Source organism: Prionailurus viverrinus, unplaced genomic scaffold, assembly GCF_022837055.1.
Source record: "Prionailurus viverrinus isolate Anna unplaced genomic scaffold, UM_Priviv_1.0 scaffold_60, whole genome shotgun sequence".
NCBI lineage: Eukaryota > Metazoa > Chordata > Mammalia > Carnivora > Felidae > Prionailurus > Prionailurus viverrinus.
This window is the reverse complement of record NW_025927622.1, coordinates 101,215-127,696: the sequence shown is the minus strand read 5'-3', so window position 1 is coordinate 127,696 and position 26,482 is coordinate 101,215. Positions and strand designations below refer to the sequence as shown.

The 26,482-nt window shown below is 62.1% G+C and overlaps 2 protein-coding genes and 1 long non-coding RNA gene across 7 annotated transcripts; 1 reads left to right on the top strand and 2 right to left on the bottom strand.

Moving 5' to 3' along the window:
* Positions 1 to 2,873: 2,873 nt before the first annotated feature.
* On the bottom strand, positions 2,874 to 13,567 carry MBD3 (methyl-CpG binding domain protein 3). Of its 4 annotated transcripts, none has more exons than XM_047848341.1 (6): positions 13,465 to 13,567; positions 8,299 to 8,458; positions 7,467 to 7,604; positions 6,571 to 6,661; positions 6,106 to 6,283; positions 2,874 to 4,530 (listed from the first exon to the last, which is right to left on the bottom strand). In XM_047848341.1, exons 1-6 carry the CDS (start codon positions 13,476 to 13,478, stop codon positions 4,332 to 4,334), a joined length of 780 nt encoding a protein of 259 aa, XP_047704297.1. In that variant the 5' UTR covers positions 13,479 to 13,567; the 3' UTR covers positions 2,874 to 4,331. The 4 variants fall into 4 exon arrangements, with proteins under 4 accessions (XP_047704297.1, XP_047704294.1, XP_047704295.1 ...); XM_047848338.1 differs by having other exon boundaries at positions 13,369 to 13,494; XM_047848339.1 differs by lacking the exon at positions 13,465 to 13,567 and adding an exon at positions 11,536 to 13,017.
* Positions 13,568 to 14,633: 1,066 nt separating this feature from the next.
* Positions 14,634 to 17,484, top strand: LOC125159757 (uncharacterized). The gene is made up of 2 exons (XR_007149895.1): positions 14,634 to 15,712; positions 17,126 to 17,484. It is a non-coding gene; the product is annotated as an uncharacterized LOC125159757 (long non-coding RNA).
* Positions 17,485 to 18,006: 522 nt separating this feature from the next.
* Positions 18,007 to 20,411, bottom strand: LOC125159756 (cytochrome b-c1 complex subunit 10). 2 transcript variants are annotated; one of them, XM_047848382.1, is made up of 3 exons: positions 20,280 to 20,411; positions 18,733 to 18,881; positions 18,007 to 18,289 (listed from the first exon to the last, which is right to left on the bottom strand). In XM_047848382.1, the coding sequence occupies exons 1-2, from the start codon at positions 20,327 to 20,329 to the stop codon at positions 18,761 to 18,763; spliced, it is 171 nt and encodes a 56-aa protein (XP_047704338.1). In that variant the 5' UTR covers positions 20,330 to 20,411; the 3' UTR covers positions 18,007 to 18,289; positions 18,733 to 18,760. The 2 variants fall into 2 exon arrangements, with proteins under 2 accessions (XP_047704338.1, XP_047704339.1); XM_047848383.1 differs by having other exon boundaries at positions 18,007 to 18,143; positions 20,280 to 20,359.
* Positions 20,412 to 26,482: the final 6,071 nt, after the last annotated feature.

Below are 26,482 nucleotides of genomic sequence, written 5' to 3'. Positions count from 1 at the left end.
TCCCAGCTACCTGGGCATCCCTTGGCCTCGGCAAGTTGATGCAAAATTAACATCACGTTTGGAAAAAAAAAAACAAAACCCACGGTGGCCTCTTGTGGCTGGTTCCCTCCCTGAGCGTCGTGTTCAGGGTTGTCCGCGGGGCAGCCGGCGTGGGCGGCTTGCGGCCGAGGGACGTGTGCGTGCGTGGACGTATTTTCTGCATCCATTTATTTGTTGATAGACCCTTGGGTTATTTCCATTTTTTGAGTGCCTTGAGTCTCGACCAAGACTTGCCCAGTCTTACTGGGGATGGGGGTCTGGGCAGCCCCCTAGCAAAAGCAAAGAGCTCCTGTTCTAGACTTTTTTTTTTTTTTTTTTTTTAAAGTAGGCTTCATGCCCAAGGCGGGGCTCAGACTCACGACCCTGAAACCAAGACCTGAGCTGAGATCAAGAGTCAGGCACTTCAGGGGCGCCTGGGGGGCTCAGTCAGTTAAGTGGCCGATTCTTGGTTTCAGCTCAGGTCATGATCTCGTGGTTCGTGAGATTGATCCCCACGCTGGGCTCTGCGGTGACAGTATGAAGCCTGCTTGGGATCCTCTCTCTGCTCCTCTCCCCTGCCCTTGCTCTCTCTCAAATAAATAAATATTAAAAAAAAAATAGGGGCGCCTGGGTGGCGCAGTCGGTTAAGCGGCCGACTTCAGCCAGGTCACGATCTCGCGGTCCGGGAGTTCGAGCCCCGCGTCGGGCTCTGGGCTGATGGCTTGGAGCCTGGAGCCTGTTTCCGATTCTGTGTCTCCCTCTCTCTCTGCCCCTCCCCCGTTCATGCTCTGTCTCTCTCTGTCCCAAAAATAAACAAACGTTGAAAAAAAAAAAAAATTAAAATAAATAAATAAATAAAAAAAATTAAAAAAAGTCAGACACCCAAACCAACGGAGCTACCCAGACGCACCTAAGAGTCTCTGTTATAGAATGTGTGTTAGAACTTTCCAGATGACAGAACGTTCTCTGTCTGCTCTGTCCAGTTCAGTAGCCACCAGCCCCGTGTGTAAGGAAGGGGCTGTTTAATTAGTTGTAGCCAGTTTGAACTGAAGTGCCGTATGTGGCTGGACCGGACCATTCCAGAAATCTGAGCGAGCTGGTCCCTCTGCCCCAGTCCTGCCACCATTTGACTAATAAAATCCCAACTTGTTTTGTTAGGAGTCACTGCCTGAGGTCACCCGAGGCTCCCTTCCTCCTCAAACTCCGTGGGTCCTGAGCTCGACCAGCTCCAGGCCTTGTGCGGCCACTGCCGGCCTCCCCGAGGGACCCGCACACAAAGGCCAGGCGGCAGGAGCGAGCTCGGACGGAAAGGTGAGATGGCCAAGCCACAGGGGCCAGGCCACGCCGGGCTGCAGGCTTCCCGAAAAGACCAGGGATCTTACTTCAGGGTAGTGAGGTCGGAGGCAGAGAGACGGATGGATCCGCGCTGCTGGCTGTGACGACGGAGAGGCCACGGGCCAAGGATGCGGCACCTCTGGAAGCCGGGGAAGGGGGAGATGGGGCTCCCTGGGGCCCCGGCCCTGCCCATGCCTGGGTGTTAGGACTTATGGCTCCAGGACCGTCAGGGAATCGGCGTGTGGCGATGCGTCACAGTGGCCCTGGGAGGCCCTCGCGGTTCGGGAAGTTCTATGCCTGCCCCGGACTGGGGACAGCTGGGCACCAGGTGGAGACACGGGGGTGGTTCCGGTCTGCAGCGTGGATATCCCTGAGCTGATGGCACCCGACAGGTGGCACTGGGAGGGTTTGGAGCCGGACGCATCCTGGGACTTGTGGCCCGGGATTGCCCTCCTCAGTCCTTGCACAAGTCTCTCCGGGGACAGGAAAGAATTCAGGAGGGGCCCTCAGGCTTGCAAAGAGCCCCAGCTCAAGGTCAGGATGGGCTCGGGGCTGTGTGGAGGCCCTACTGTGGGGCGGGTAGCATTTCACCCTCGCGCCACTGTCCCAGTCCACTGTGTGGACAGACACGTCTTCTGTACCCATTCATTTGCGGATGGGCCCTTGGGCAGGCACCCTGGACACTGTTCTCGCTCCTGAGGTCCCGAGGTCAGTGGCCACTCAGGGACTCTCTGGGCCTGGGGTCAGGGAGACGCAAGTTCTCCGCCAGGCTGGATGTCTTTCCAGTTGGCGCCCCCTGGCAAGGTGCTACCCTGTGCCGGTTTCCCTTCCGGGAGCTGGGCTCTTCCAGGAGGGCAGGACTGACTGCAGAGCAGAGTGAATGCACGCGGAGACAGAGCAGGGTGTGGGCGGGAGAGACAGAAGCCCCATGTGGCAGGGGTGTGGAGTGGAGGGGCTCCGGGCCCAGGCTCCGGCTGCAACACGGGCACGGAAAACCCAGCAGGGGATCCAGGCAGCTGCCTCCCTGCTACCCCAGGCAGGGCAGACCGTCTGCTGCCCGTAGATGCGGGGCAGGGCTGGCCGGGCACCGGGGCTGGCAGGGGCCTTATCATTCAGGGCCCCAGTCCCCAGTCCCCTTGGGAGCCGGCCAGGACGCCCCCCACCTGAGCTCCCGGCACAGACCCCCCACGCCTGAGACTTGGGCTTTCTCCGGTCCCGGGAGCAGGGGACCTGGGGGTTCTGAGGCAGTCACAGGGACTCCTCTGGGCAGGCGCTCAGCCCTCAGGAAGCCTTCACCAGACTGGCTCTTTCACCAAAAGTGGGAGGAGCTTCTGAGGCCTGGGGGGACTCTGCCCTCCCTGGGAAAGGCCACCGGGGTCCTCGGATTCCCCAGCCCCCCTCTCCAGCCCGTGATAAGGCAACAAACACAAGAGCCTGCGCTGAAGGCCCAGGCGGGGGTCCACCCTCCCTGGACACAAAGGCCCTAGGTATTCAGAATTAAACCAAGGCTGCAAACCACACTCACCGAGATGGCTTTATTCAACGGTTGCCCACCGACAGGGTGCCTCCCGGGCCCCCGCACTCAGGCCCGCACAGGGGCCAGCCCCGGACGTAGCTCCCTCTCAGTGGCCGTGGCCCCCCGGGAAGGGCAGGATGGCCCGCGGCCTCGCGGAGGGGCCTTCCCCCCACCACCCCCCCCCCCCCAGCCGGCATCGGCACCACAGCCCATGCGGGGCACCCCGTGGGTGGGTCTCGAGGGTTTGTGCTTTGACTGGGCTTGAGAGATGCTGCCGGTCTGACATCCTCGGAGGCGCAGGTGGCTCCCACCTCCCCCACCCCCTGCATCAGCCAGGGTGACAGCCGCACGGGGCAGCGACCCGGGGCCTTCCCAACAGTCTCAGGCTGTGGGGCAGGGCCGGGCAGGGACAGGGTGGCTCCCCTCACCCAAGGCACTCAGGGTTGGAGGGGACGGGGATTAAGGACCACAATTCTGATGCCCTGTGTCCAGGGCTCCCCGGAGGCTGCTGCTCGGGGCACCGGGCGCTCAGGGATGCTGGGCCGGAAAACACGCCCCAGGGTGGGAACTCGGGAAAGCTTTGGCCCCGAGAGCCGGGAGTCACTGTCCCTGCTGCACGGGGGAGGGAGGAGACAGGGAGGCAGTTGGCCGTGAGCAGTTTCTTTCTGCGGTGGCTGAGCCTCCGGCAGGGCAGGTGTCCACAGAGTTCACGTCCACGTGCGGCCAACACAAGGCTCGGGCCGTTACGCGGACGTCCCGCCTCATCCGTGTCCCGGGTTTACTGAAGGAAAACGTCTGGGTGGCCCCACTGCCTCCGGAGGAACCCCGGGCCATCGTGGCTGGGGAGCCATCCCGCACCCCTTTCCGGAAAGGCCGGTGTGCTGGCCCTGGACCATCATCCCTCGTGCAGGGATCGGGGGCCAAGCCTGTTCCAAATAAACGTTTCTCTGGCCCCTCGCGCACCCTCGCAGGCCGCCTGGGGGCAGCTGTCCTGTGTGAGGCAGCTGTGGGGACGAGGCCGGCCCCGAGTCCACCGCGGAATGACAGCGACGGCTCCAAGCGGGGGCCTCCCGCGGGCAGGGCCTGGGAGCGGCTGGCACTTCGGGTCTCACGTCCTCTGGAGAGGAGCAAGCGCGGCAGCCCGCCGGGCAGGGGCGGTCCTCCAGCCGTGCCCCCGGGGAGGGGACATGCCTGGGAAGACCTAGGAGGGGCCCCCTTCCCCCCGGGCCGGGCCCGGCCACAGAGCCCGGTCCAAGCGTGGAGACGGCGGGGTCGGCAGGCGGCTCCCCGCGGGCAGGGCCTCCGCAAGGACGGGGAGAGGGCGCCATCGGCGCCCTGGCGGGGAGCTGCCCTCCGGGGACGCCGGCACAGCCGCCGCCCCGCGTGGGGCACGTCCCTCACCCCTGCAGGCCCTGCCCGCGCGCGAGCTGTGGACCGGGACCCGCCTGGCCAGCGACCTGCTCTACACGTGCTCCGTTTCCTGGTCCTGGTCGGGCTCCTCCTCGTCGTCCTCGTCGTCCTCGTCCTCGTCCTCGTCGGCGCCCGTCTTGTCCAGCGGAGCCTCGCCGTCCCGGGCCAGCTCCTCCACGTGCGCCAACATGTCGGCCATCAGCGCCTCCTCCAGCCGCTTGCGCACCTGCTGTACCAGCTCTTCCTGCTTCCTGGGGACACAGGGGCTGCGCTGGCCGCGGCACGTCCCCGCCTCCGGGAAGACGGCACGAGGCCAGGAGGAGGGTGCGGGCAGGCGTACGTGGGCGGGTCGCCTGCGGGGCCCTCTGTCCCGCATCCTGGCGGCAACCTTCGCAGAGCGAGCCGCCCTCCGGCTCAGCTTCCGTGTCCTAAGGTCCATCTCCGCCTGGGCGACCCCGGGGCTGGGGGCTCAAGTCCCCAGATGCGTGTCCCGCTCCCCCCCCACCCCCCCGCCCCGTCTGCCTCTGCCCCTCCCAGCAGGCCCCGCAGGCCCGGCCGATGGGTCACCGCCTGTCTGCTTCCCCCTGGGGTCCAGCGCACGGAGTCCCCGAACTGTCGCTTGAGTGGGGTTTGCAAAGAAAAAGCAGACAACGGTGTCGGGTCACTGCACCCGGCCAGAGTGTCACTCGCCCCGTGGCGGATGGGAGTTTTGCAGGCGCACAATTCTAGGTGGAGAATGGCGTTCTCGGTCTTTCGGCTCCGGCTACCACAGCCTAGAAAGCCGTCAGCCCAGACCGTGAGAAGGCCCGCCTCCCCTCCCTCGCCCGAACGTGACCCGGCACGCGTCTGTCCCCGGGCCTGGCAGACGCTGGCCCCGGCCCGTGCGGCACCACGCTGCCGGCCGCTCGTCCCCTCTCCAGACACGACTGAGTCCGCTGCCTGACCCTCCCTCGGGACTGAGCTTCTCCCAGTTCTAGAAGTTCTGCTCAGCCGTAAACACCCATCTAGCCTTTCCGGACGGTCGCGTTCTTCTCTTCTACCTCCAACTCCCCGGCAGCGCACTCCTCTGCGGGGCCGCGGGCCATTCCCCGGCGTCACCCCGCGGGGCCTGGGGCTCGGCTCAGTCCTGCGGCAGGGCGCCCGCCCACAGGCCGCTCCGCGGCGGTTCCGGCCCCTTCTCTGTGTGGGGCCCACAGAGAGCCCCTACCTGCTCTGACCTCGACTGTGTGTTCACACCTCGGTTCGAGAGGACACACGTTCCACGCTGCCGGCTCAAACATCTCCTCGCCGGGACGCCTGCCCAGATGGTTCCAGCAGACGGATGCCTCCCGCCACGAGCCCGCCTGCACCTGGACACCAGCTCGGCTGGGAAACCCTCCCGAGGCGCCCCAGCCCCCGGCCCAGCCTAGATCCGGCCGACATCCCAGGCCCCGGGGTGTGTCTGGGGCTCACGGCACTCTCTGCGGCCCCCCCCCCCCCCCCCGGCAGGCACCCCGAAGGCCTCACGTGCCCGAGACGGGCAGGCCACACCGTGAGCCTGTCCACACGGGGGAAGAGCCGCTTTCTCTTCCCAAGAACATTCCCAAACGGCAAGGATGCTTCCCGTTCCTTCCGCAGGCCGCCTCTGGTCTGCCCTCGATCGAAGACTCGCGGAAAAGCTCCCGTGGGTGCTTTCCACACCCGTGCCCTCGCGGGGACCACATCCGCTTCGACCCCCAAAGAGCGCCGGCGGAACAGCGGGGCCGTGGGGAGACCAGAGCCCTCACACACGGGGGCCACGCCGGCCACGGGCAGGAGCCGGACGGGGGGGCGCGCGCGGCCGGTACCTGATGTCCTCGTCGGTCACCATGAAGGCCTTGCAGAGAGGCTGGGCCGTGTTCAGCCACACCCCGGGGTTCTTCTCCACGGCGGCCGAGAGCTGCCCAGTGATGGGCATGGTGCTGGTGTGCAGGGCGCTGGCGATGGCCGACAGCAGGGTCTCGTCCGTGCAGCCGGGTCCCACGCCTACCAGGGGGCCGGAGGGCGCTCAGCACCGGGCACCCGAGGCCGCTCTCCCTCGGCCTCTGGTTTCGCCCCCGGGTCTCCCATCACAGGCACACGATCCCTCTCGTGACAGCGGCAGAGGCCGTGACTCGCGGTTACGGCGTGCTTGCGTTTTTACGACGCGTGAGCAAAATCACACACGTCCGGCCTCTTAGGGACCCGCCCCGCAGGCCACACCCACCCCTCCACCCCCGTCCTTCCCCTCCACCCCACCCCCCTGCCCAGCCCCACCCCTCTCCTGGGATTACCCTGCAGGCCTTTGGGGAGGTCCATGGTTTTCACGAGCTCCTCGGCGATGTCGAAGGCGTTCAGGCCACTCAGCTTCTTCTCCCAGAAGAGCTGCCACCGGACAGACAGACGTGAGGCCGGCGGACGGCCAGCTGTGCCCCCACAACAGGCGGCCGTGCCCCGGGGGAGAGCGGGGGCGCATCCTCGTGGAGGGCGGCAGTCCCGGCGTGACCTCTGACCCCCACACCTGCCAGAGCGCCTCGCTTGGGAACGAGGGTGCTGCTGGCCGCTGCCCGGTCCTCCCGGGGCCGCAGAGGCCCCAACCCGGGAAGCGAGACTTGCCGTCGGCATTGGCGGTCTATGGTTCCCAAAAGATGGCCCAACCCCAGCGGGGCAATGCCCCCCTCACGCTGACGTTCAGAAGCGTAACGTCCACCCAGAGCTGAGCTGTGAGGCCCATCAGAGGCCCCGGGCGCAGGGGGATGGACCCGGTCAACCCACCACAACCGGGCACCATCGACAGGCAGGGGACGGACCCAGCAGCCCCTGAAGGTGCGTGGAGCTCGCGCCCACAGACGGCACCGGGGACTCTGGGGACGGTGCACTGAGAGGCGTGCTCCAAAGCAGGAGGCAGAGGACAGGTCTCTGAGTGGTTACTTAGTTGGCTACAATCCAAATGCCACCGAGGGCGGTGAAGACGGGGGGCCCCGTGAGCGGCTCCCACAGCCTCCTGCTCCCGCCCAGGCCGCACGCCAGCTACGTACGGGCGTTTGTAAACACGCACAAAAGCACAGGTGATCATGGTTTTTAGAAAGCAGGTTATAAGGCGGCACGTGTGCCCCCACAGGACGCAAGCCAGGCTGGCACACGGCGGCCCGGGAAGTGTGGGGGCAGGAGGCCGGGCCCGTGGGCTCACCTGTCGAGGCTGCTCCACGGCCTTCTGGGGGTCACTCTTCACTTTGTTGCTGGGGTGGTTGGTGATCTTGGTCACCGGCTGCTTGAAAATGGAAGCCGTCTGCCTGACGGGGAGGGCTGTGTTCAGGTCGGGCTTGCCCTGCAAAGACACACAAGCTGGCACCGCAGCCCCGGGGGCCTCAGGGGGGCTCGTCCTGGGGGCCTCGGGGAGCAGAGCCCGCGTCTCTCGGTCACCAGCATACCCCATGGCATCCACAGATCTGGCCCAGACCCTGCCTACTGGCCGTGCACCTGTCCTGTCCGTGGGGCGTGGCCCAGAGGGCACCCTGGCTGGCACTGTCCTGTAGCCAGGACCGCAGCTCATTCCCACCCCCCCCCCCCCACCCCCGGACAGGCATCTATCGGAGACTGGAGGACACACAGTGTCACCAGGTGCCGGCCGAACATGTGCTGCTTTCTGGTCCCGCTGCTGGGCTGGGCGACAGACTGTGACAGACAGGCCAGAGATAGCCAGCGGCAGCGGGCCCGTGGCCTCTCCCAGGGACAGAGTGCAGACGACATCTTCCCTTCTTTCTCCTTTTCCGTGGCTTCCAAATTTCCCTCAACAGATAGGACCTTAGCGCGATTCAGGACGAGTGGAAACCTCTCTCTCCCCACCAAAAGCGTTGATTTTTTTAACGTGTTTCTTAAGTTAGGTTTTTCAATAAACCCTAAGCCCAACGGGGGGCTCAGACTCATGACCCTGAGACCTGGACTCCCATGCTCCACCAACTGAGCCAGCCAGGTGCCCCCAACAGTGGCTCTGAATGGCGAGCCCGAGGCCGGGCGCTCACCTTGACCTGGCTGGAGGAGTCGTAGCGGACCCTCTGCCGGCTCCGGCTTGCCTTGCTCATCAGCAGCTTGCCCGTTCGGAAGTCAAAGGTGCTCAGGTCCATGGAGCCGCCCAGGTAGCGGGCCAGCTGCGGCTTGCTCCGGAACTTCTTCCCACTGGGGCTGCGGGCAGAGAGGGGGTCAGCGGCGGGCAGGCGCGCTGGGCCGACCCCTGACCCCAGCGCCGCCTCTTGGCCAGGGCCCCCGGCAGACGCCGGCACCACGGGAAGAACGCACCGACGGGACAAGGCCGGGGCCCAGCCCTGGGAGCCCAGCTGACGTTTCAGAACTCCCAGAAGCAGAATTAGGCCATGTTCTGGAGAAAAGAACCCAGGATAGCAGGTGCTCTAACAACAGTCTCCTTCTCGTGGGTACCACGTCGGGGACTGGGGTGTCCTGGGGGTGGGACCCGTCAGGAAACTGGAAGACCAGGTGCCACGAAGCCCCGGCCGTGAAGCTCTGCGCCCTTGCTCACCTTGTGGATGGACCGGGGGCCACCCGCCTGTCTGGGAAGCTACGGACACGGAGCACAGGGCTGCAGTGCCAAGGAGCTACAAAGGACCCGCACGGGGCCCGGAGGCGTTAGGGACGACAGCTGGGATCGCCGACTGGCGTGGCCGCTGTGGACAACTCAGGCAGCTCCTCCAACGACCGGACGGCAGCCCCACGCTCAACATCTACCTCAGGCTGGGCAAATACACGTCCACGCAAAACTGCCACCCGGAGGTGTTCGGAGCAGCGGGGTTCGTAGCAGGCACGAAGTGAAAACAGCCCAACTCTCCGTCAATGAACAAACATCATGTGTCCACTGTGCACAGTAACGTCCCTTGGCCACCAGCAGGAGCGAGGCGCCCACACCCGGTGCCCCGAACGCACGACGCTCAGGGAGGGAACCAGACACGAGAGGCCACGTGGGGTGTGAGCCCGCGTGCGTGAAGCGCCCAGAACGGGCTCATCCACGGACGGGAAGGGGGCTCATGAGGGCCGGGGCTCCTCTTGGGGGCAATGGAACGTTTTAAAGTTGGCCGTGGTGATGGCCGCATGACTGTGACATACCACAATCTATCGGCTTGCACACTTTAAGCGGGTAGGCTGTGCGGTCTGCGGCTTGCCTCTCCCTCGAGCTGCCAGAAGCAGCACTTGTGTGGTACCCAGCAGGCCTGGTGCCTCTCCAAGCACATCACTGCTGCCAACGCGATGAGCAGTCACTCTCCGTAACAGCTCATCAGTCTGAGATCGGGGAGGGTTTATTTTGTTCATCTCCCCTGAAGAGGCTCTAGGATGAGCCCCTAATTCAAGCAACTGCCTGTCTGCTCCCCGCCCCCACCACTCTGCTAGGGACAATGGAGGGTCGTGGGACCTGGTACGGCCAGAAGGAAGCCCCTCCTAGGACGCCAGGACCCCAGCGTGTGGCCAGCTGCGCTCTGGGAACCCCCACCAGGAGCTCCGCACAGGCAGGGCTGCGGCTGCAGACCGTGCTGTTCCCCTGGGCCTGGCCACGTGTGCCGGGCCCAGGCGCCCAGCACGGAGAGCTCCTGGCGGCCTGGGGTCCCAAGGCTGCTGGGGACTCTCCGGGAAGATTTTCTTTTCTAGGACGCTGTGCTGGTTGATGCGACCAGAGCCTATGGTGCCCAGGGCCGTGGGAAGGAACCTGGGTCAAATACAGCCACACAGAGGAAGGAGGGGACCCCGCGAAACACTCGCCAGCATCTCTGGGCCTCCAGTCACCTGCGCTTGCTACATGAGAACAGGAAGTAGACACGGGGCACAGAGAAGTGGCTGCTTAGAACTGGCACGTGGCGGCATTGGGCACTGGCAGCTGGGGGGTCTGGGGCTCTCTTGGAGAATGTTCTAAAACCGACTGTGGAGGTCGCTGTACCCATGTGTGAAAACTATTCAGTCGTGCATTTTAAATGGGCGATCTATGAGGTGTAGATCCTAATCTCAAAAAAGGTGTTAAGAAAACACAAAAGAACAAGACAAAAAGTGCGTTAGTAGATCCCAGAGGCTGGGGGAGGCGGGGGGGGGGGGGGGCAAAGCTAACAGGCATAGGCCTCATTTTGGGTAATGGAATGTTCTAGAACTATGTAGTGGTGATGGCTGCACAACTTTGTGAATGTACTGAAAACCACCAAATAGGACACTTTTAAAGGATGGATCAGAGAGAATGTGGATTATGTCCCAACTTTTAACAAAGGTTCTAGATATCTGTATTAACAGAGGAAGATGTCCCTGATATTTTATTGAGAAACACACACACACACACACACACCCCTAACAACCCTGGATTTAACAAAACTGCACACATAGGAATAAAAGAGCAAGACCAGGGGCTAGAAGCATGGGGACGGAGTGGGGACGGAGGGCTGCGGGCTGGCCCCTGTCAAGTGGCTGGCTGTGGGGACACCAGCCAGCACCTAGCCCAGAGCCTCAGGCCAGAGGAGATGGACGCAGGCCCAAAAGGCAGCCCCCCTTCTCGTCTGTACAAAGGGCTGCTGTGAGGGTCGCCTGGACCAGAGAGTGGGCACTGACACCCGTGAGGCCCTGACAGCAAAGTGCACCTGCTTACAGCCAACCTCACCCTGCTGCCCAAGGAAGGGGGGAGGGGGCGATATGCTAACCACCTTCTGCTCTTCCTGAGCAATGAGATCTTCTGGTGGATTCCTCTCTTCTCTACACTCCTCCAAAGAATGAGCCCTGAGGACAGGGTACTAACATCCCACAAACCCTCAGCTTCCTGCCTGGGCACAACTGTCACGCGGCGAGGTTATTTTCACAATACAGAGGAGACGCGGCTGCGGCCTGATGCTCCCGCCGCCCACCCCCCAATCTCAGCAGAGCGCGGTCTTCGAGCTACAACAATGGGAGTGGTGGGAGGTCACCCCGCCTCTCCTGAGTGACAATCTGGCAAAGCACGCACTCGCTTCCTGCACTCTCTGGACAAGCAAATCGAGATCCACCGGTTCCTAGGGACAAGGCTTGGACCCCAATCCAGGCCTGACTCAAAGCCCTTGTGTTCTGCCTTCCCTCTGCATTAAGAAAATTCGAAAAGTCCATCCGTGCTCTTGCCTGGTTGCCTGGTTGAGCGGGAGCCCCAACAGGTGAAGAGGCCACAGACACATGTTCCACAAAACATCACGGGTTCCCGATCACATCCCCCCACAAACCTCCCACCCATCGGGAGGGAAGGTGACACCCACCTGCCTGGTGGGTCGTCCAGACCATTGACTTGGGGATGGCGTTGGACCCTACCCCTTCTTCCTCCCCTCAGGCCCACCTCTGGGGTATCTGTCCGGCCCATTTGGAACTTTTCCCCACTGCCGGAACCCCAAGCTCAGGTCTAGGGCCTCAGAGTAAGGTCCCATTTGGCCGAGGCCCAAAGAGGCCCACACACAGGTGGGGACAAGAGGCAGAGCAATGTTATTCTCAAGGTGTTCCGGCCACTCTGACCTCGGCTCAGCCTCCCAGGTTCTCTGCACAGGATGCCCTCTGCGTGGAGAGCTCCTCCCAGCTCCACTGTCAGTGCTCAGCTCCGTGTCACCTCTTCAGGGAGGCCCTCGCTGAGCTGCCCCAGCCTCAACCCAGCACCCCATTACTGGTCCTCACAGACCCCTGGACTTCTCAGTGTAGGTCACCACCTGTAACTACGGGAGTAACAGGGTGCCAGCTGATGCTGTCACCCAGGGGAAGAAGGTCTCATTCCCATCTGACTGAATGGCCAGGACCCAGCAGGTGCTGCAGAGGGTGTCTGTTACATTAACAAAGGACTAGAGCTAGAGAGACCCGCTTCTTTGGCCTTTACACCTAAAAAGAAAAGCCGACACACAAGCATGCTTGGAATTAAACCAAGCAGGTGGTTCCCAAACTGAGACCTCCTCGCTAACCCAGCAGGACAGAACCGCAAAGATTCAGGCTTTTTAAACAGTCAGAAAGAGTGACGTCGCAGACCGCAGCAGTGGACATGTCCCCAAGAGACGCTGCTTGTGCCTCCACGAGGTCAATGCTGGAAGTCACAGGGTCCCTGCTCTTTTTGGAACCCAGAACCCGAGCGGGTACCGGACGAGATGCCATTCCTTCCCTGCTCACTTCCCTCACTCCTTCCCAAACGGGGCTGGCAAAGGCCCACGAGGGACTCAAGTGCTGGGTGGACAGCACAGCACTCCCGCCCCTCTAGGCATCACCCAGGCAGTTTCTGGGCCCTTGACCAGTGGCACGACCCCCAGCACCGCCCCGCCTTCAACACGTGGCGGGTGTCCCTCTTTACTTTGTTAGAGACCTGAACGTGCCCACCCAGGATCCTGAAGCAAGGGGGAGAGAGCCATCAAAGCTGGCTCAGAAACAAAAGCATCTTCCACCAATCGGAGAGAAAAAAGGAGGGAGAAGGAAAACAGCAGGTGGCCAACTGTCTGGGGCTGGGCTGCCAGCCGCCCACTAATTCTTTATTCCGCCGAGAACCTTCCTCGCCATCTCTCCCCGGCCAACGGCAGCCCCTCCTTGCAATCTGGGGGAGGGGTGCTCACGAAGTCTCGCGCCTCCTGTCTTTGAGACTGGAGGGGCCACGACTCCCGGGAGCGGCGGTCTCGGAGGGGGCCCGTGGATGGCGGAGGGGCGGCCCTTTCAAACACGCGGCCCCGGGGAGGGCCCCCGCCACCCCGGGAAGGGCCCCGGCCCCCCAGAGCGTCCCCGCCTCGGGCTGCGCGCGCCCCGCCGATCCAAGGGAGAGCCCAGCCCCCACCCCCGCCTCCCAGCGGCGTCTGGCCCGCGCCGGGCGCCCCTCGCCCCGCCAGCGGGCCTGCTGCGGCCGCGGGAACAAAGGCCACCGCCCGCCCGGCGCCGACCCGCGCTCCACGCGGCCGCGGGAAGGGGGGTCACGCACGCGCACTGGACTGGGGCCGCCGCGCGCCGGCACGCACGCACGCACGCACGACGCACGCGCGGGCCCAGGCCGCAGCCCGGGTCGAGGCGCCCAGGCCGCCGCAGAGGCCGCTGGGAGGCGCCCGTTGGGGCCCTGCCCGGCCGGCACGTTCATTCACCTATAGTAAAAGACATCCCTGTGGCCGGCCGACAGCCCCGACCTTCTGGGCACTTCTTCCCTCTCCCAGCCCTGCGGGAGCGCCGGGCACTCCCACCTCTTCCGCTCCATCGCGCCCGGCTCCTCGGCCCGCCGCCGCCGCCGCCGCCGCCGCCGCCGCCGCCGCCCGGACCCCCGCTCGCCGCCGCCGCCTCAGCTGCCTCCGCTGCCGCCGCCGCCGCCACTTGCCGCGGCTGTTCCGGCCCGCGGGCCCCCGCCCTCCGCCCCCAGCCGGGCACGCGCCGGCTTTGCCGCCCTCTCGGCCCCCTCCCCGCGCTCGCCAGCCCCCGCTCGGGGGGCCCGCTCCGCCCACCCGCCCGCGCGGGGCCCCGTGCTGCGCAGGCGCCGCGCGGGTCCCACCCCGCGGCCGCCGGCCCCGCCCCACGGCGGCGGCCCCAATCAGCGCGCGGCCAGGGGTGGGGCCGGCGGCGGCGCGCGGTCCGCCCGCCCCGCCCCGCGCCTGCGCCCTCGGCCCCACGACCGGCCAGCTGCCGGACCGCCCCGCGCCCGCGCGCTGTCCCGTCCTGGGTTCTGCCTCTCGTCCCGTGCCCCAGGTCCCCGCTCGAATCCCGGGTTACCCGCTCCAGTGTCGGCCCTCCATCCGTCCCACCGTCCCCCTGGTCTCCCAGCCTCCGGGCACCGTCGGTGGCCGCCGCCCTCCACGCCCCAAATCGCTCCCACCGCCTTTCTAACGCCTCCGAATCGAGGAGTCAGCCCCCCTCTCCCGGCTCCACCTTTAGCACGGCGGCCTTCCGTTCCCGGGTCTGGGACCTTCCTACGGAATCTCTCGCCTCCACTTTTGACCCCTCCCCCAAGCCCTTCCTGGCCGCGGCGAGAGACCCGGTGGATTCCCCCTCTCAGCCCCTCCTGTGGCTGGCCCAGGGCGGGTGTTGAAGGAAAGACGCCTGAACGAGTGGACAGGCCTGTGACCAGTCCCGGGGGAAGGCTAAGTCTCCCGACGGGCCTGACCTGGCGTCCGGTCCCTGTGTGAGAGAGGAGCAGGGCGGAGGGTGGGGCCTGCTCGGCCGAGGACAGCGGAGGGCCGGGGTCTTCACTGCCCTGGAGCCCTGTGATCACGCTCGGGTCGGAGCCAGGTCCTCGTCGGGCAGCCCCAGACCACCGCGTGGAGGGCAGGAGTAACTCGTTTACTTCATGTTTTGAGGTTAAGTGCAGCTTCTGACAGTTCCTTACGCCTCCTTTCCTCCTGCGGTCTCACAGGTAAAAAAGGGCAAAGCGGTCAGGCTGGCAGGCTGAGCGGTCACCGTGCAAAAAAGCTGGTTTGGGCACTGTTTCCTGGCTGGAGAGTTCAGGCCAGGACCCAGGACTTCAGGACCCTGGCCTTTGTGGAGGGCAATACTCGTAACTACTGCGGGTCTTTTTCTCGCTTGTACGATTTTATTTATGTTAAGAACTAGTTAAACAAAGGTATGGGTGGTTATTGCAGTCAGTGAACCCACGTGAAGGCACGTAAAGGAAAAGGTATGAACGTTCTTGTGTCAGAGGCCCCTGGTACCGCCCCCAGGCCCTGCTTTCTAGTTTTGGGGTGCATATCCGGAAGTGGGATTGCTGGGTCACATTGTAATTCCAGGTTTAATTTTTAGAACTGTCCAGCTGCTTTCCTCGGCACCTGCCCCATTTCGCGTTCCTGCCAGTGATGCATGAAGGGTCCCTATTTTGCCACACCCTGGCTAATGTTATTTTCTGGGTTTTGATAGTACAGTATTGATGGATGTGTACTGTGGGGTCATAAGATTTGACCTGAAGAACCACCATTGAGGGGCGCTGCCCGGCTGGCTCAGTCAGTGGGGCATGTGACTCTTGATCTCAGGGTTGAGTTAGCCCTACATTGGGTGTGGAGCCTACTTATAAACAAAACAAAAAAAACCAAAACACCACCACAATAAAGTCAAAAATGCTCCCTAGGTAGCGCCCCTCCACCCTTCTCCTCGGGCATCCAGCCTGTCAGCCCTCGCTTGCTTCTCAGGGAATTTGACCCCCTCGAGCCCAGGCTGTCTCCAGAGCATAGACACGGGGCCTGTGAACATCGTGGGGCCCAAGCCCCTGGGATTGCCCCCTGAAGGGCTGGTCCGGGGCCTGTGTGAGCGGGCACGGAATTTACGGGGAGGGTGGACATGATGGGGGTGCCAGCAGAGAGGAGAGGCTGGGAGCCCTGGGAAGGGGGACGGGCAGTGGTGCTCCCCTCCTGGCTTGCTGGAACTTTGCTCTTTGGAAACGGGCTCCCTTTCCTGGGCTGGCTGGCTGGCGCAGGCCCCGAGCAGACGCCCTCTCCTGCCCATCTACACAAGGTAAGAAACAGAAACCAAACCAGCTGACCCGTGAGGAGGCAGGCCTCTCCCCTCAGTACCGGGAACACTGGGGCTGGGTGACTGGGGGGCCGTCCTGGTCACCACGGAGCGTTGAACAGCATCCCTCACACCACCCAATCGACGCCAGCACGGATGTTCCCGGCCCGCAGTCCCTGAGCTGGTAGGAGGCCTGCCTGGCACTCAGCAGGGGTGTGGCATGGAAAGCTGTGCCAGAGACCTCAGTCTACTGTGACCACTGTGACCACTTAAGATGAATGCAAAACCCGTGACACACGAAACGTCGGCTTTTATCTATTTATACGTGATCTCTACAGCCAATGTGGGGCTCAGACTCATGACCCTGAGATCAAGAGTCACAGGCTCTACCAACTGAGCCAGCCAGGCGTCTCCAAGATGTCAGATTTTTGTTATTTCTCCAAAACTTCAAATTTTAGGATACAGGATTGAATAGCGTTGTGCTGAGCCATTGTGGAGCCCAAGACAAAATGGAAGAGTTGTGACCCCGCCCCCCTCAGGACTTAAAGTGGTTGGGAAAGCATTAAAATACTGAAAAGTTGTACGGGTGCCTGGGGGGCTCGGCCGGTCAAGCGGCCAACCCGATTCCAGCTCAGGTTATGATCTTGGGGTTCAGGAGTTTGAGTCCCGCAAAGGGCTCTGTAGTGACAGCATGGGGCCAGCTTGGATTTTCTCTCTGTCCCTCCCCTGCTTGCTCTCTAAGTCAAGTTTTAAAAAATACCGAAAAGTTGTATTTTAAAAAAATATTTATTTTTGAGAGCGAGTGAGCGTGTGCAAGCAGGGAGGGACAGAAAGAGGGAGACGGGGGATCGCTGACAGCAGAGAGCCAGATGTGGGGCTCAAACTCATGAGCCTGAGCCAAAGCCAGACGCTTAGCAGACTGAACCACCTAGGTGTCCCTGAAAAGCTGTATTAAAACTCACAGTAATTTGTTTAAATATTGTATTTATAACAGAGTCTGAGTTAGAATTCGACTTTTCTGGCTTTCATGGAAGCAAACTCAGCTATATTTTCATTAAAACCATTAAACATTACAAAAACACACAAAATTACGGGAACAGGGGCACAAGTTTCTTTCTGCTTCAGGTCATGCTACGATTCAGCACAGCCCGGGGCTGTGGACTATCCAGCCCCTGCGTGAGTTGGGAATTGTTAAAAAAATTAAAAAAAAAAAAAAAAAAAAAAAAAAGAAACGTGCAGCGGTTCCGAACGTGTCCTCCGCCACGTCAATTCTGTGCTAAAGCTCTAGTCCCGTGTGTGGCTGCTGGAGACGGGCCCCAGGGTGTGTGATGCGGGGAAAGCAAGGTCAGAAGGGTCAGGCCCTGTCCAATAGGGTTTGTGTCCTCAGAGACTTGCTGTCCCTCCCTCCCTGCACAGGTGCACTGAGGAAAGGCCACGTGAGGACACAGCAAGAAGGCAGCTGGCAGTCTGCAACTCGGGAAGCAGGAACTTCCTAGAAACAAGTCCTGCCAGAACCTGGATCTCAATTTCCAGCCCCCAGAATGGAGAACATTTTTATCCTGTTGCTTGAGCCACCCAGTCTGGTGTTTTGTAACGGCAGACTAACAGGACGGCTGTGTTCACAAATGTGGCATGTATGTGCACGCTGTTTCTAGAATTTTCCAGAACTGGGCAGGAGGGAGAGAACGGACTGTGTGCCACAGGTCCTTCTGTATCTGCTCATTTTTGTGACCTTCATGTGATGGGTTAACATGCCTGCAAGGTCTGAGACTCTTCCCAAGTTCTCCTCCCTTGGAGTGAGGATTGGATGTGGGTTCGTGCTTCTGACAGGTGTGGACGAGGTGATGATGGAGACACTTCTGGGGAAAGGTCACTAAAGACCATGGTGTCCACCCGCAGAGACGAAAAGTGGCCCCCGAGGCCCCTACACGAGGGCACCCACGCGAGCAGTTCCTCGCGCCCCGGTCCAGCCTCGGATGCCTTAACTGCTTCCTCCTGAGCCATCTGGAGCTAGGACCACCCGACTAAGTTACTCCTAAATTCTTGCCCACAGAAACCCAGAGGTAATAGACGTTTGCTGTTTTACACCAAGTTGTGGGGAAATTTCTTAAGGCAGCGATAGGTACGCTTTACAGGTCTTACCCATTGAGCATCTTAAGTAACCAACTTCTGCCAGCCATTGAGAAATTTCTAATTTGCAAAATTTTGGAACTGAAAGGACCCCAGGGGTCGGTCACTCGAGCCACCAGGGCTGCGGTGAAGGTTACCAAGTCGCCAGCATGACCACGTCGGGGGGGGCGGGTTTCAGAGCACGGTTTAATGCTGTGTGCATTCAAACATGAAAGCTGCTGTCAGAAACACAGAGTCCTGAGTCACGCTGGGCTGTTCCAGGCACCACAGGACCTCACGTGGGAGGGGGCGGCACCGCGGACACCTGGAGGGGAGACGGCAGGGTGAGCCCCCGGCTCCTGCTCTTGTAGGAAAGGAGGCGCTGAGTGGTGACGAGGGACAGACGCCACTGCCGGGCTCCAAAATCAAATCCGGTGATGCCGCTTGGCTGCCGCAGGCCCGGGGGCCCTTCTGGAAGATGGGGACGTAGGAGGCGCTGCAGCCCGTCATGCGGACTGCAGACTGGCACCCAGGCAGGCCAGCAGCTGTGGGTCAGCTCCCCCCTGCCCCGCTTGTAAAATGGGGTATCCCTCCATCACGCCCGGGGCTGGGCCGACCGGGGCGGCATGGTGTAGGATGCGCAGTCAGTCCCCGGGCTGGCCGTGCGGGGGCACTGCCCCTTCCCCAGTCCCACGCCCAGGGGTGCTGGTTGGCAGTTCTGCGTCGGCGGGCAGGAGGTGCGTGCAGGGCCCAGCCCAGAGCCCCACCCTCGGGCAGGATTCTCCAGGGCCGACGGTGCAGGTGAGCCTCCCGGACGTGCCACCCCAGCTCCGGGGGTATGGAGAAGCAGCCCCACGGAAGCCCCCTCTGCCAGGCGGGAACCGTGGCACCTGCTGACGGCTGCCGAAACTTACCACAGGGATCCGAGGAGGGTCAGTCTCACTAATCGTCCTTCTTAAACTTGCCGTTGATGTAGGGCACCCAGTCCAGAATGAGCCGCCAGTCCGTGGCCCACACCAGCCCCACGGCACCCACGGCGCCCCACATGCCTGCTGTGGGAATCCTGCCAGAGGACAGCGGGGGTCAGGTCCTGCCCGGGAATGTGCCTCCCAGCTGTATTTCTGGGTCTCTCCCCGTCCCCAGCTGCCACCGATTCAGCGCCCACCAGCCCCCAGCCCCTGCCCGGTGTATGCAGAGCCTCTGACAGCTCCACAGGGTGGGCACACAGCAGAAGAGCCTGAGTGGCCTTCACTCCCATCTGCTTTTGCACTGGGATCTTCTTAAGGTTTTTTTTTTGGGGGGGGGGGATTTGCTTAAAAAAACTCAAAACCCCAAGCTCATAACCACCCGTCACAATAGCTAACGTCTGCATGCAGGCACCAACTATGAGGTTTACAGTTGACTCATGACGGCCATAGGACTGAGGGGAGTATCAGGGTCTCGGTCTTACGGACGGGGAGCACACAGCACAGGAAGAGCAGGTCACTACCCCAAGGATACTCGGCCACATGGTGCAGATCCAGGGCACCGAGCTGAGTCTAGCTCTGACCCACCATGGCCACTCCTCACTATGTCCTGTGATTTGTGGGAGTCCACAGTGGCTCCCACAGTCCCCCCTGATGTTCATGCCTGGTGTACCTCCCCCCTCGGCGCCTCGGCAGGACCCAGTGTCTGGTCTGTAATGAGCGAGGCTCGCAGGGGTGACCTTATGAACACAAGCTTCCGGCACAGGCGCTCTGGCTTGCTCCTGCTCTCTTTGGGGGAAGCCAGCGGCCACCTGAGCTGCCCTACAGAGGAGCCCACATGGCAGAGAACTGAAGGCGCCCCTCCAGCAATCACATACTCGAGCCTGGGAAGACCCCCGGGCAGAGCTTTTGGACGAGACTGCAGCCTCCTGAGACTGTGTGGTGGCCCCAGCCCAGGGGTGCCCGCATCCTTGACCCACACAGACTGGGACAGGATACATGCTGGTAGTTTGAAGCTGCCCGCTCTGCGGAGCCACTAGCTATGTAACTATTCCAGGTCCGTCCTCACCTGGCCGGATCGTGGTCAGCCGCGCGCCTGCGACGGTGGGGGTGAGGGCTGGAAGGCCCCCCACCTCGCCAGTGACGACCCCGAGTGCGGCCCACGCCCCCCACCTGGCGCCTCGGCGGGCTCACGGGTTATTGCTGATGTGGGCACAGGCTCTGGGCTCAACTTTTCCTGCCGCCGTCCCACGGCCGCGAGGCTTAGTGATGTCCCAGGAGCCTTCCCTCTAGGGAGGGTGTGCGCCACCCGCCCCGTGTCCCTGGTGTGCCCGCGGGCGCCCGAACCGGGGGTGCTGCAGAGACCCGGCGGCCGTGTGCGCCCAGGCGGAGGTCAGGAGCCTGCCGCTCCGCCGCTCTGCACCTGTCCCATCTGGGACCCCGGCTCCAGAAGGGGTCCCGGTTGGAGACGACGGGGCCCGGGGGCACATGCTCACCAGTTTCTGGCCAGCTCGCGGTAGCGCGGGCCCAGGAACCTGCTCAGCATCGCGGCGCGGTGCGCAGCTCAGGGTGACCCCCCGGGCTGCCTCCCCGTCGTCCTGCGCAAGCGCGGCCGCCGCAGCGCGCAGGCGCACCGGAAGGCCCCGCCCCGGGCGAGCCGAAGGCGCTACGCCCGGCGCCCCCGGTTGCTGCGCGCGCGGACCCGGAAGACATTTGCAGCCACTTCCGGGGAGAGTCGGAAGTCGTTACGGATGCGGCAGAGAGTGGGCAGGGCCGGGAGTTGGGTGCGGTCTCCGCGCCCGCGGTCCGAGTGGCCCCCAGCAGGGCAGCCTCTGGCAACATTTGGCTGGTGATTTTGTGTCTTTGCTGCCTGCCAGAACTTCGTTCGCAATTAAGGAGACGGGCCCCGCGGGGAAGGGGACTTGCCCGGGGGTCGCACAGAGGGGAAGGGTGCCGCTTGAAGCCACGCCTGGAACGGTCGGCGGGACGTAGGCCACATGGCCGCGCCTCCGCAGCCACAGTGCGCGCACCGGAGCTGCCTGCCGTTCGGAGGCCCGGTGGGCAGCTTCTCGCACGTCGACCTCGCCCTGGCGGCGGAGGGCGGCCCGGCTCCTGGAGCCGCAAGCGTCCGTTCTGTTCGCGGACGGCCCGCCGGGACCGGTGGGTCCCCCGGGCCCGCCTGGGCTCGCCCGCTCCAGTCACTGCCTCTGCGGCCCCGGCGCCGAATGCAGGAGGTAAGGACCGGAGCCCCGCCTTGCCCCGCTCCGGGCGGCCGCTCCCCGGTTTCCTGCAAGACGGCAGTTCCCATGGGGGCTGCAGGTCCCGACCCGGCCCTGGCCGCAGACTGCGGGTGGGTCCCGGCAATGACGTGCAGAGACCACGGTCGGGGCTCCGCAGGTGCTCGTTGTTCCTGGATTGGACGTCGTTTCTCGTCTTTACAGTTGCTCTGGGGTTTTGAGCTTGGGATCGCAGGGGATCTGTCGGTGGGTGGAAACTTAAGCCGGATATAGAGGCCGTCACGAAGATTGTTGAGAGAGACACAGAATAACGCTGCCTGAAAAAGTGAGTAGAGATGGGCATAGGGACCTGAGGGCTGCAGGTCGTGGGTCCAGCAGTTCCTGAAGCCTTGCCTCATTGCTCCCTCTGCCGAATGCACTTCAGCTCATAAGGCAGAATGTTTTTCTTTCAAGTGATACAAACCAAAAACCAGTGTAAGAGAAAAGAAGGAGGTTTTATGGCATGTTGGATGGCTTCAGGCACGGCCAGATCCAGGAGTCTGGCAGTATCATTACGGATCTCTCTCTCTGCGTGTCTCAGCTCATCTGAGAGCTGTCCCTGCTCTTCGGTGAGCTCTCTCTGAGCAGTGGCGTGTGGAAACTCCGGGTTAACGTTCCAGCAGCCCTTGAAGGAAGACCGCTCTTCTCCCCCAGTCATTGCAGGCAACGTTGTGAGGCCTGTTGTCTTTGGCCTGCTGTGGAAGTGGAGCGGAGGCAGGCACTCCTCAGAGGACGTGAGCTGAGGCTGGGGCGGGGAGGACCCCCAAAAGGGAATAGCCAGGATTCTGAGAGCCCAGGAGGTGGTAGATAAGCGAAAAGTACCCTCCTTTCTCACATCCTGCTGGTCCTCTGCCGGGGCCTCCAGGACTCCCTGTGATAGTTCTGTCTGGCCCGTGGGGGAAACGGGACTCCTTTTCTTGTTTTTGTTGCTGTGGCATTCATACAGGTAACCGTTTTATTTTCATTATTATTCTTTTTTTTAATGTTTACTTTTGAGAGAGGCAGAGACAGAATGCGAGTGGGTCAGGGGCAGAGAGAGAGGGAGACACGGAATCGGAAACAGGCTCCAGGCTCCGAGCCGTCAGCCCAGAGCCCGACGCGGGGCTCGAACCCACGAACCGTGAGATCGTGACCTGAGCCGAAGTCGGAGGCTCAACCGACTGAGCCACCCAGGCGCCCCACGTACAGTTAACCGTTTTAAACTGAATTATTTCGGTGGCATTGAGTGCGTTCACGAAGTTGGGCAACCACTCCCTCTGTCTAGTTGCAGACAGATTTCATCGCCTCCAGGAGAAGCTCCGTTCCGTCCCCATCAGCTGTCACCCCCCCCCCCCTTCCCAGCCCCCGGCCGCCACGAGCCCCCTTCCTGTCCGTGGATGAGCACGTTGTGGATATTTCACATAAACTGAGTTTCACCCCGTGTGGCGTCTCGTGTCTGGTTCCCTCCCTGAGCGTCGTGTGTTCGGGGTCTGTCCGCGGGGCGGCGGGTGTGGGCGCCTCGCTCCTGCTGTGGCCGAGGGACGTGCCCTCGTGTGTGTGGTGGCCGCGTGTATCTGTTTCCCCGTTGATGGATTTTTTTCATTTAAAAATCTTTACCGCTTAATGAGATATACTTGACCTACAAACACGCACGTCCTGAAAACATACAACGGGGTATTGGACCTGTGCGTGCGCACGGAAGCTCGTGGCGGTCAAGGTGCCCTCGAGCCTTCCTCCCGCCCTTCTGGACCCTCTCCCACCCCTCCCAGCCCCAGCAACCACCCTTCTGTCAGTTCACCTGCATCTTCTAGACTTTTCTATGCAGTATGTTCTCCTTGGTGCCCGGCTTCCCCCGTGCGACACGGTGACTTCCGAGTGTTCCAGCTTACCGTGTCTGTCACTGGCACGTTCCTTCTACCCCTGGTCGTGTTCCGTGGAAGGGTGGACCTGTGTTCACCCACTCACCTGGTCAAGGGCATTTGGGTTGCTCCCGGTTTGGGCAGTTCCAGACGTGGCTGATGAACAGTCACGTCCGGGCCGGGAGGCACGGGTAGGCGTAACTGATGGGCAACATGACCTTAGCGCCGGGGGCACGACAGCGGATTTTTCCGAAGCGGTCACACCTGTTGAGGCTCCTGCCAGAGACGTGTGAGTTCCTGCTGGATTTGGGTATTTTGCTGCTTTAAAAAGGACACCCACGCTGTTTGCCGTGGTCACACTGGGTGGCTCGAGACGACAGACAGGATTTCCGGGGTGGTGTCACGGGGCTGCCTCCATCTGCCTCTTCCAGCCCCTGGGGGCTCCAGGTGCCCCTGGCTTGCAGCTTCTCTTCTCTCTTACGAGGATGCTTGTCACTGATGGGAGGCCCATCCTGCCCCAAGATCCTTAATTGCATCTGCAAAAGCCCTTTTTCCAGACAAGGCCGCGATCTCAGGCTCCGGGGTTGGACGTGGGCATCTCTTAAAGAGCCGTTGGCGTCACACCGTGGCGCGGGGTGGTCTCCGAGGACGACTAGCGGGGAGGGGCTGCCCCTGTCTTGGTGTGGCACGTGCTGTTCTGCCCTGGCCGGGGTGGGGGAGGGGGCAGCAGGACTGCTGGGGGTTCCGGTCAGGCCCGGGCCGAGCGCGGCCTCCCAAGAGCCGGGAAGGCCTGGGGCTGTCCGGGGCCGGGGCGAAGGCACGCCGCAAGAGCACAGTGACCTGCACGCTGCGACTGTGCTCAGGGCGCCACTGCCGCTGCTAGGTCGTGGGCACATCCGTGGCACTGAGTCTCCTGTGGCTGCTCCCTGCCTCTGCAGTTCCTTCCGGCGGGTCAGACAGTGCTCCTCCCAGAATGCCCACGAGATGGTCCTGGGGTAGGGGGGGTGACGCCCACGGAGCTGGTCCTGGGGTGGGGGGGTGGTGCCTCACTGAACACTTCATTGTTTTTAATGTTTATTTTTGAGAGAGAGGAGACAGAGACACAGAGCATGAGCAGGAGGAGGGGCAGCGAGAGAGGGAGACACAGAATCCGAAGCAGGCTCCAGGCTCCGAGCTGTCAGCACAGAGCCCGACGCGGGGCTCAAACTCACGAACCGTGAGATCATGACCTGAGCCACTCAGATGCCCCCTTTATCATCTGTTTTTAAACACCTTTTTTGTACAATTCATACACCACCCAACTTACACAACGTGCATAATCCAGTGGGCTTTGGTATATTGCATTATTTTAAAAATTAGGGGCGCCTGGGTGGCACAGTCGGTTAAGCGTCCGACTTCAGCTCAGGTCACGATCTCGCGGTCCGGGAGTTCGAGCCCCGCGTCGGGTTCTGGGCTGATGGCTCAGAGCCTGGAGCCTGTTTCCGATTCTGTGTCTCCCTCTCTCTCTGCCCCTCCCCCGTTCATGCTCTGTCTCTCTCTGTCCCAAAAATAAATAAACGTTGAAAAAAAAATTTAAAAAAAAAATTAATAGGCAGTATCTCAGGGAGTAGCTTTTGCCCCGGTGAGCCAGGCCCAGGCCCAGACCCCCAGGAGCCCTTGTTACGAGTGCAGGTTTCCCGCCTGACCTGAGCTTTGGTTCCGGAACCATCATGCTGAGCACCTTTCCTGTCACTCTGTGGCTTTTTCCTTGTAAGAGGGGAATTTGGACGCAGACGTGTGCAGAGAGAGAGAAGCCACTAGAAGATGGAGGGAGCGGTGTGGCCACAAGCTGAGGGCCACCTTGACCACCAGAAGCTGGACGAGAGGGAGGGCAGGCAGCCTCTCAGCACCTTGTCCTGGGACTTCGGTTCCAGAATGAGAATAAATTCTTGGAGGTTTAGGCCACGTGTGTGTGTGTGTGTGTGTGTGTGTGTGTGTGTGTGTGTCTGTCACGGCTGCCCCCGGAGGCTCGCGTGCCCAGGGCCGCAGCCTCCGTCCCCAGACCCCCAGCGTGGCCACCTGCAGCCGAGAGCCTTGGGGCAGCCAGCATTGTCATAAAATGCCATTTATTGCTACAGTGCTGTTATGTACAGGACAGCTCTCCAGGTCAACTTCAGGGAGGATTGCTTAAAAACATCCCAAGGAATCCAGCCAGCTGTGGTGACATCTGGATAAAATCATTTTTCTTAAAGAGCTTTTTTTTTTTTTTTTTTTTTTTTGAAAACCAGTTACCTTGAGGCACTCAGCACACTTCCCCAGAATCGTGGGTCTCCCCTCCCCCAAGGCTGCTTACGCGGAATACAAAGTCAGGTGTGGGGGGGGCAGAGGCTCCTGGGCCCCCGCCTGTGAAACCAGAAGCAGAGTAGGAGGGGAACTGAGGCAGCTTCCCCAAAAGACACACGAGCCCCACACAGGCCGGGGGTGCCAGCAAGGAGAGTCCCTCGCAAGCCCACGGCTCCTCGCCGACCCCTGGCCAGTCTCCATCAGTCTTGGGTGGGGAACCACCCAGGGGGGGGCCCCAGGCGACCTCGGGACGGGAGGTAGCTCTGGATGTCCTGCCTGGTGCTTCCTTCGCGGGCGCCCAGCTCCCTAGCCTCGGGGAGTCCCAGGGCTCCGGGAGTGCGTCAGGCTGGTGTGTTGCGGTGAACCCTGGGGTCCATACGACCCATGTGGGTGTGGGGGTACAGGGAGGAGCCCAGCAGGCCTGATCTGCACCCAGAGATCAGACAGAGGGGCCAATGGTCCTGGCTTCCCTGGGGCTGCAGCGACTCCAAGAACAAGGGCTTTCACTATAAGCCCCGGACGGTCCTGGGCAAGCTGGGAGGAGCTGGTCTGCTGGGTGACACGTGAGACCAGAGTGGGGACTCAGGGAGACCTGGGACCTGGGCCCGAGATAGGGCCACCAAGGGCCGAAAGGGCCCACCCTCCTGGTCTTATAGGTGAGCAGGTGCAAAGCCTGAGTGCTTTTTGGGGTCTGGGGACAGTCACCTGGTGGGTGAGGGCTTCTGAGCCAGCCCTGAGTGGTATGCAGGCCAGGTCCCCAGGTCAAAGGAACCGAGGACGGGGTCTCGGGAGGCCCTTGTAGCACCGGGCTCAACGGTATGGTCCCTGTGCCCAGAACACAGGTCCCAACAACATCCAAGTCGGGGAGGCCTGCAGACTGGGAGGGCAGCTTGTGGGGTCCCGGGGAGGGACACGGTGGCCCGCAGGCCGTGGGGAAGCGCCTGGGGACCAAGCTGCTTTCAGGGGCTCCTAGGCAGTCCTCATGGGAGGATCACTGCCTCCCTGCAGACACCACCCGCTTCCAGAGGTAGGGGAGAGGCCCGCCCACCACTTCACAGTCTCTTCAAACCAAGGGAACCACCTAGACTCTTAAACACCAGCTGGGAGAGCAGCAGCTGGGAGACACTTTGAGCCGGACAGCTCCCAGGGTTTGGGGGGGGGAGGGGGGGGGGAACCTCAGGTTTACAGTGGTCTTTTCAATACACTTTTAATAATCTGTTGATCGTGAAATGCAACGCTCAGCTCTAGAATCAGCAGCAGAAA

Excerpts from the sequence above, each read along its gene's own strand:
- MBD3 (XM_047848338.1), bottom strand. The coding sequence starts at position 13,478 with ATGGAGCGGAAGAGGTGGGAGTGCCCGGCGCTCCCGCAGGGCTGGGAG. Across the intron at positions 8,459-13,368 it reads AGGGATGTCTTTTACTATAG|CCCCAGTGGGAAGAAGTTCC; the intron begins GTGAATGAACGT and ends CTCTGCCCGCAG. Across the intron at positions 7,605-8,298 it reads ACTCCTCCAGCCAGGTCAAG|GGCAAGCCCGACCTGAACAC; the intron begins GTGAGCGCCCGG and ends GTGTCTTTGCAG.
- LOC125159756 (XM_047848382.1), bottom strand. The coding sequence starts at position 20,329 with ATGCTGAGCAGGTTCCTGGGCCCGCGCTACCGCGAGCTGGCCAGAAAC. Across the intron at positions 18,882-20,279 it reads CGCGAGCTGGCCAGAAACTG|GATTCCCACAGCAGGCATGT; the intron begins GTGAGCATGTGC and ends GTCCTCTGGCAG.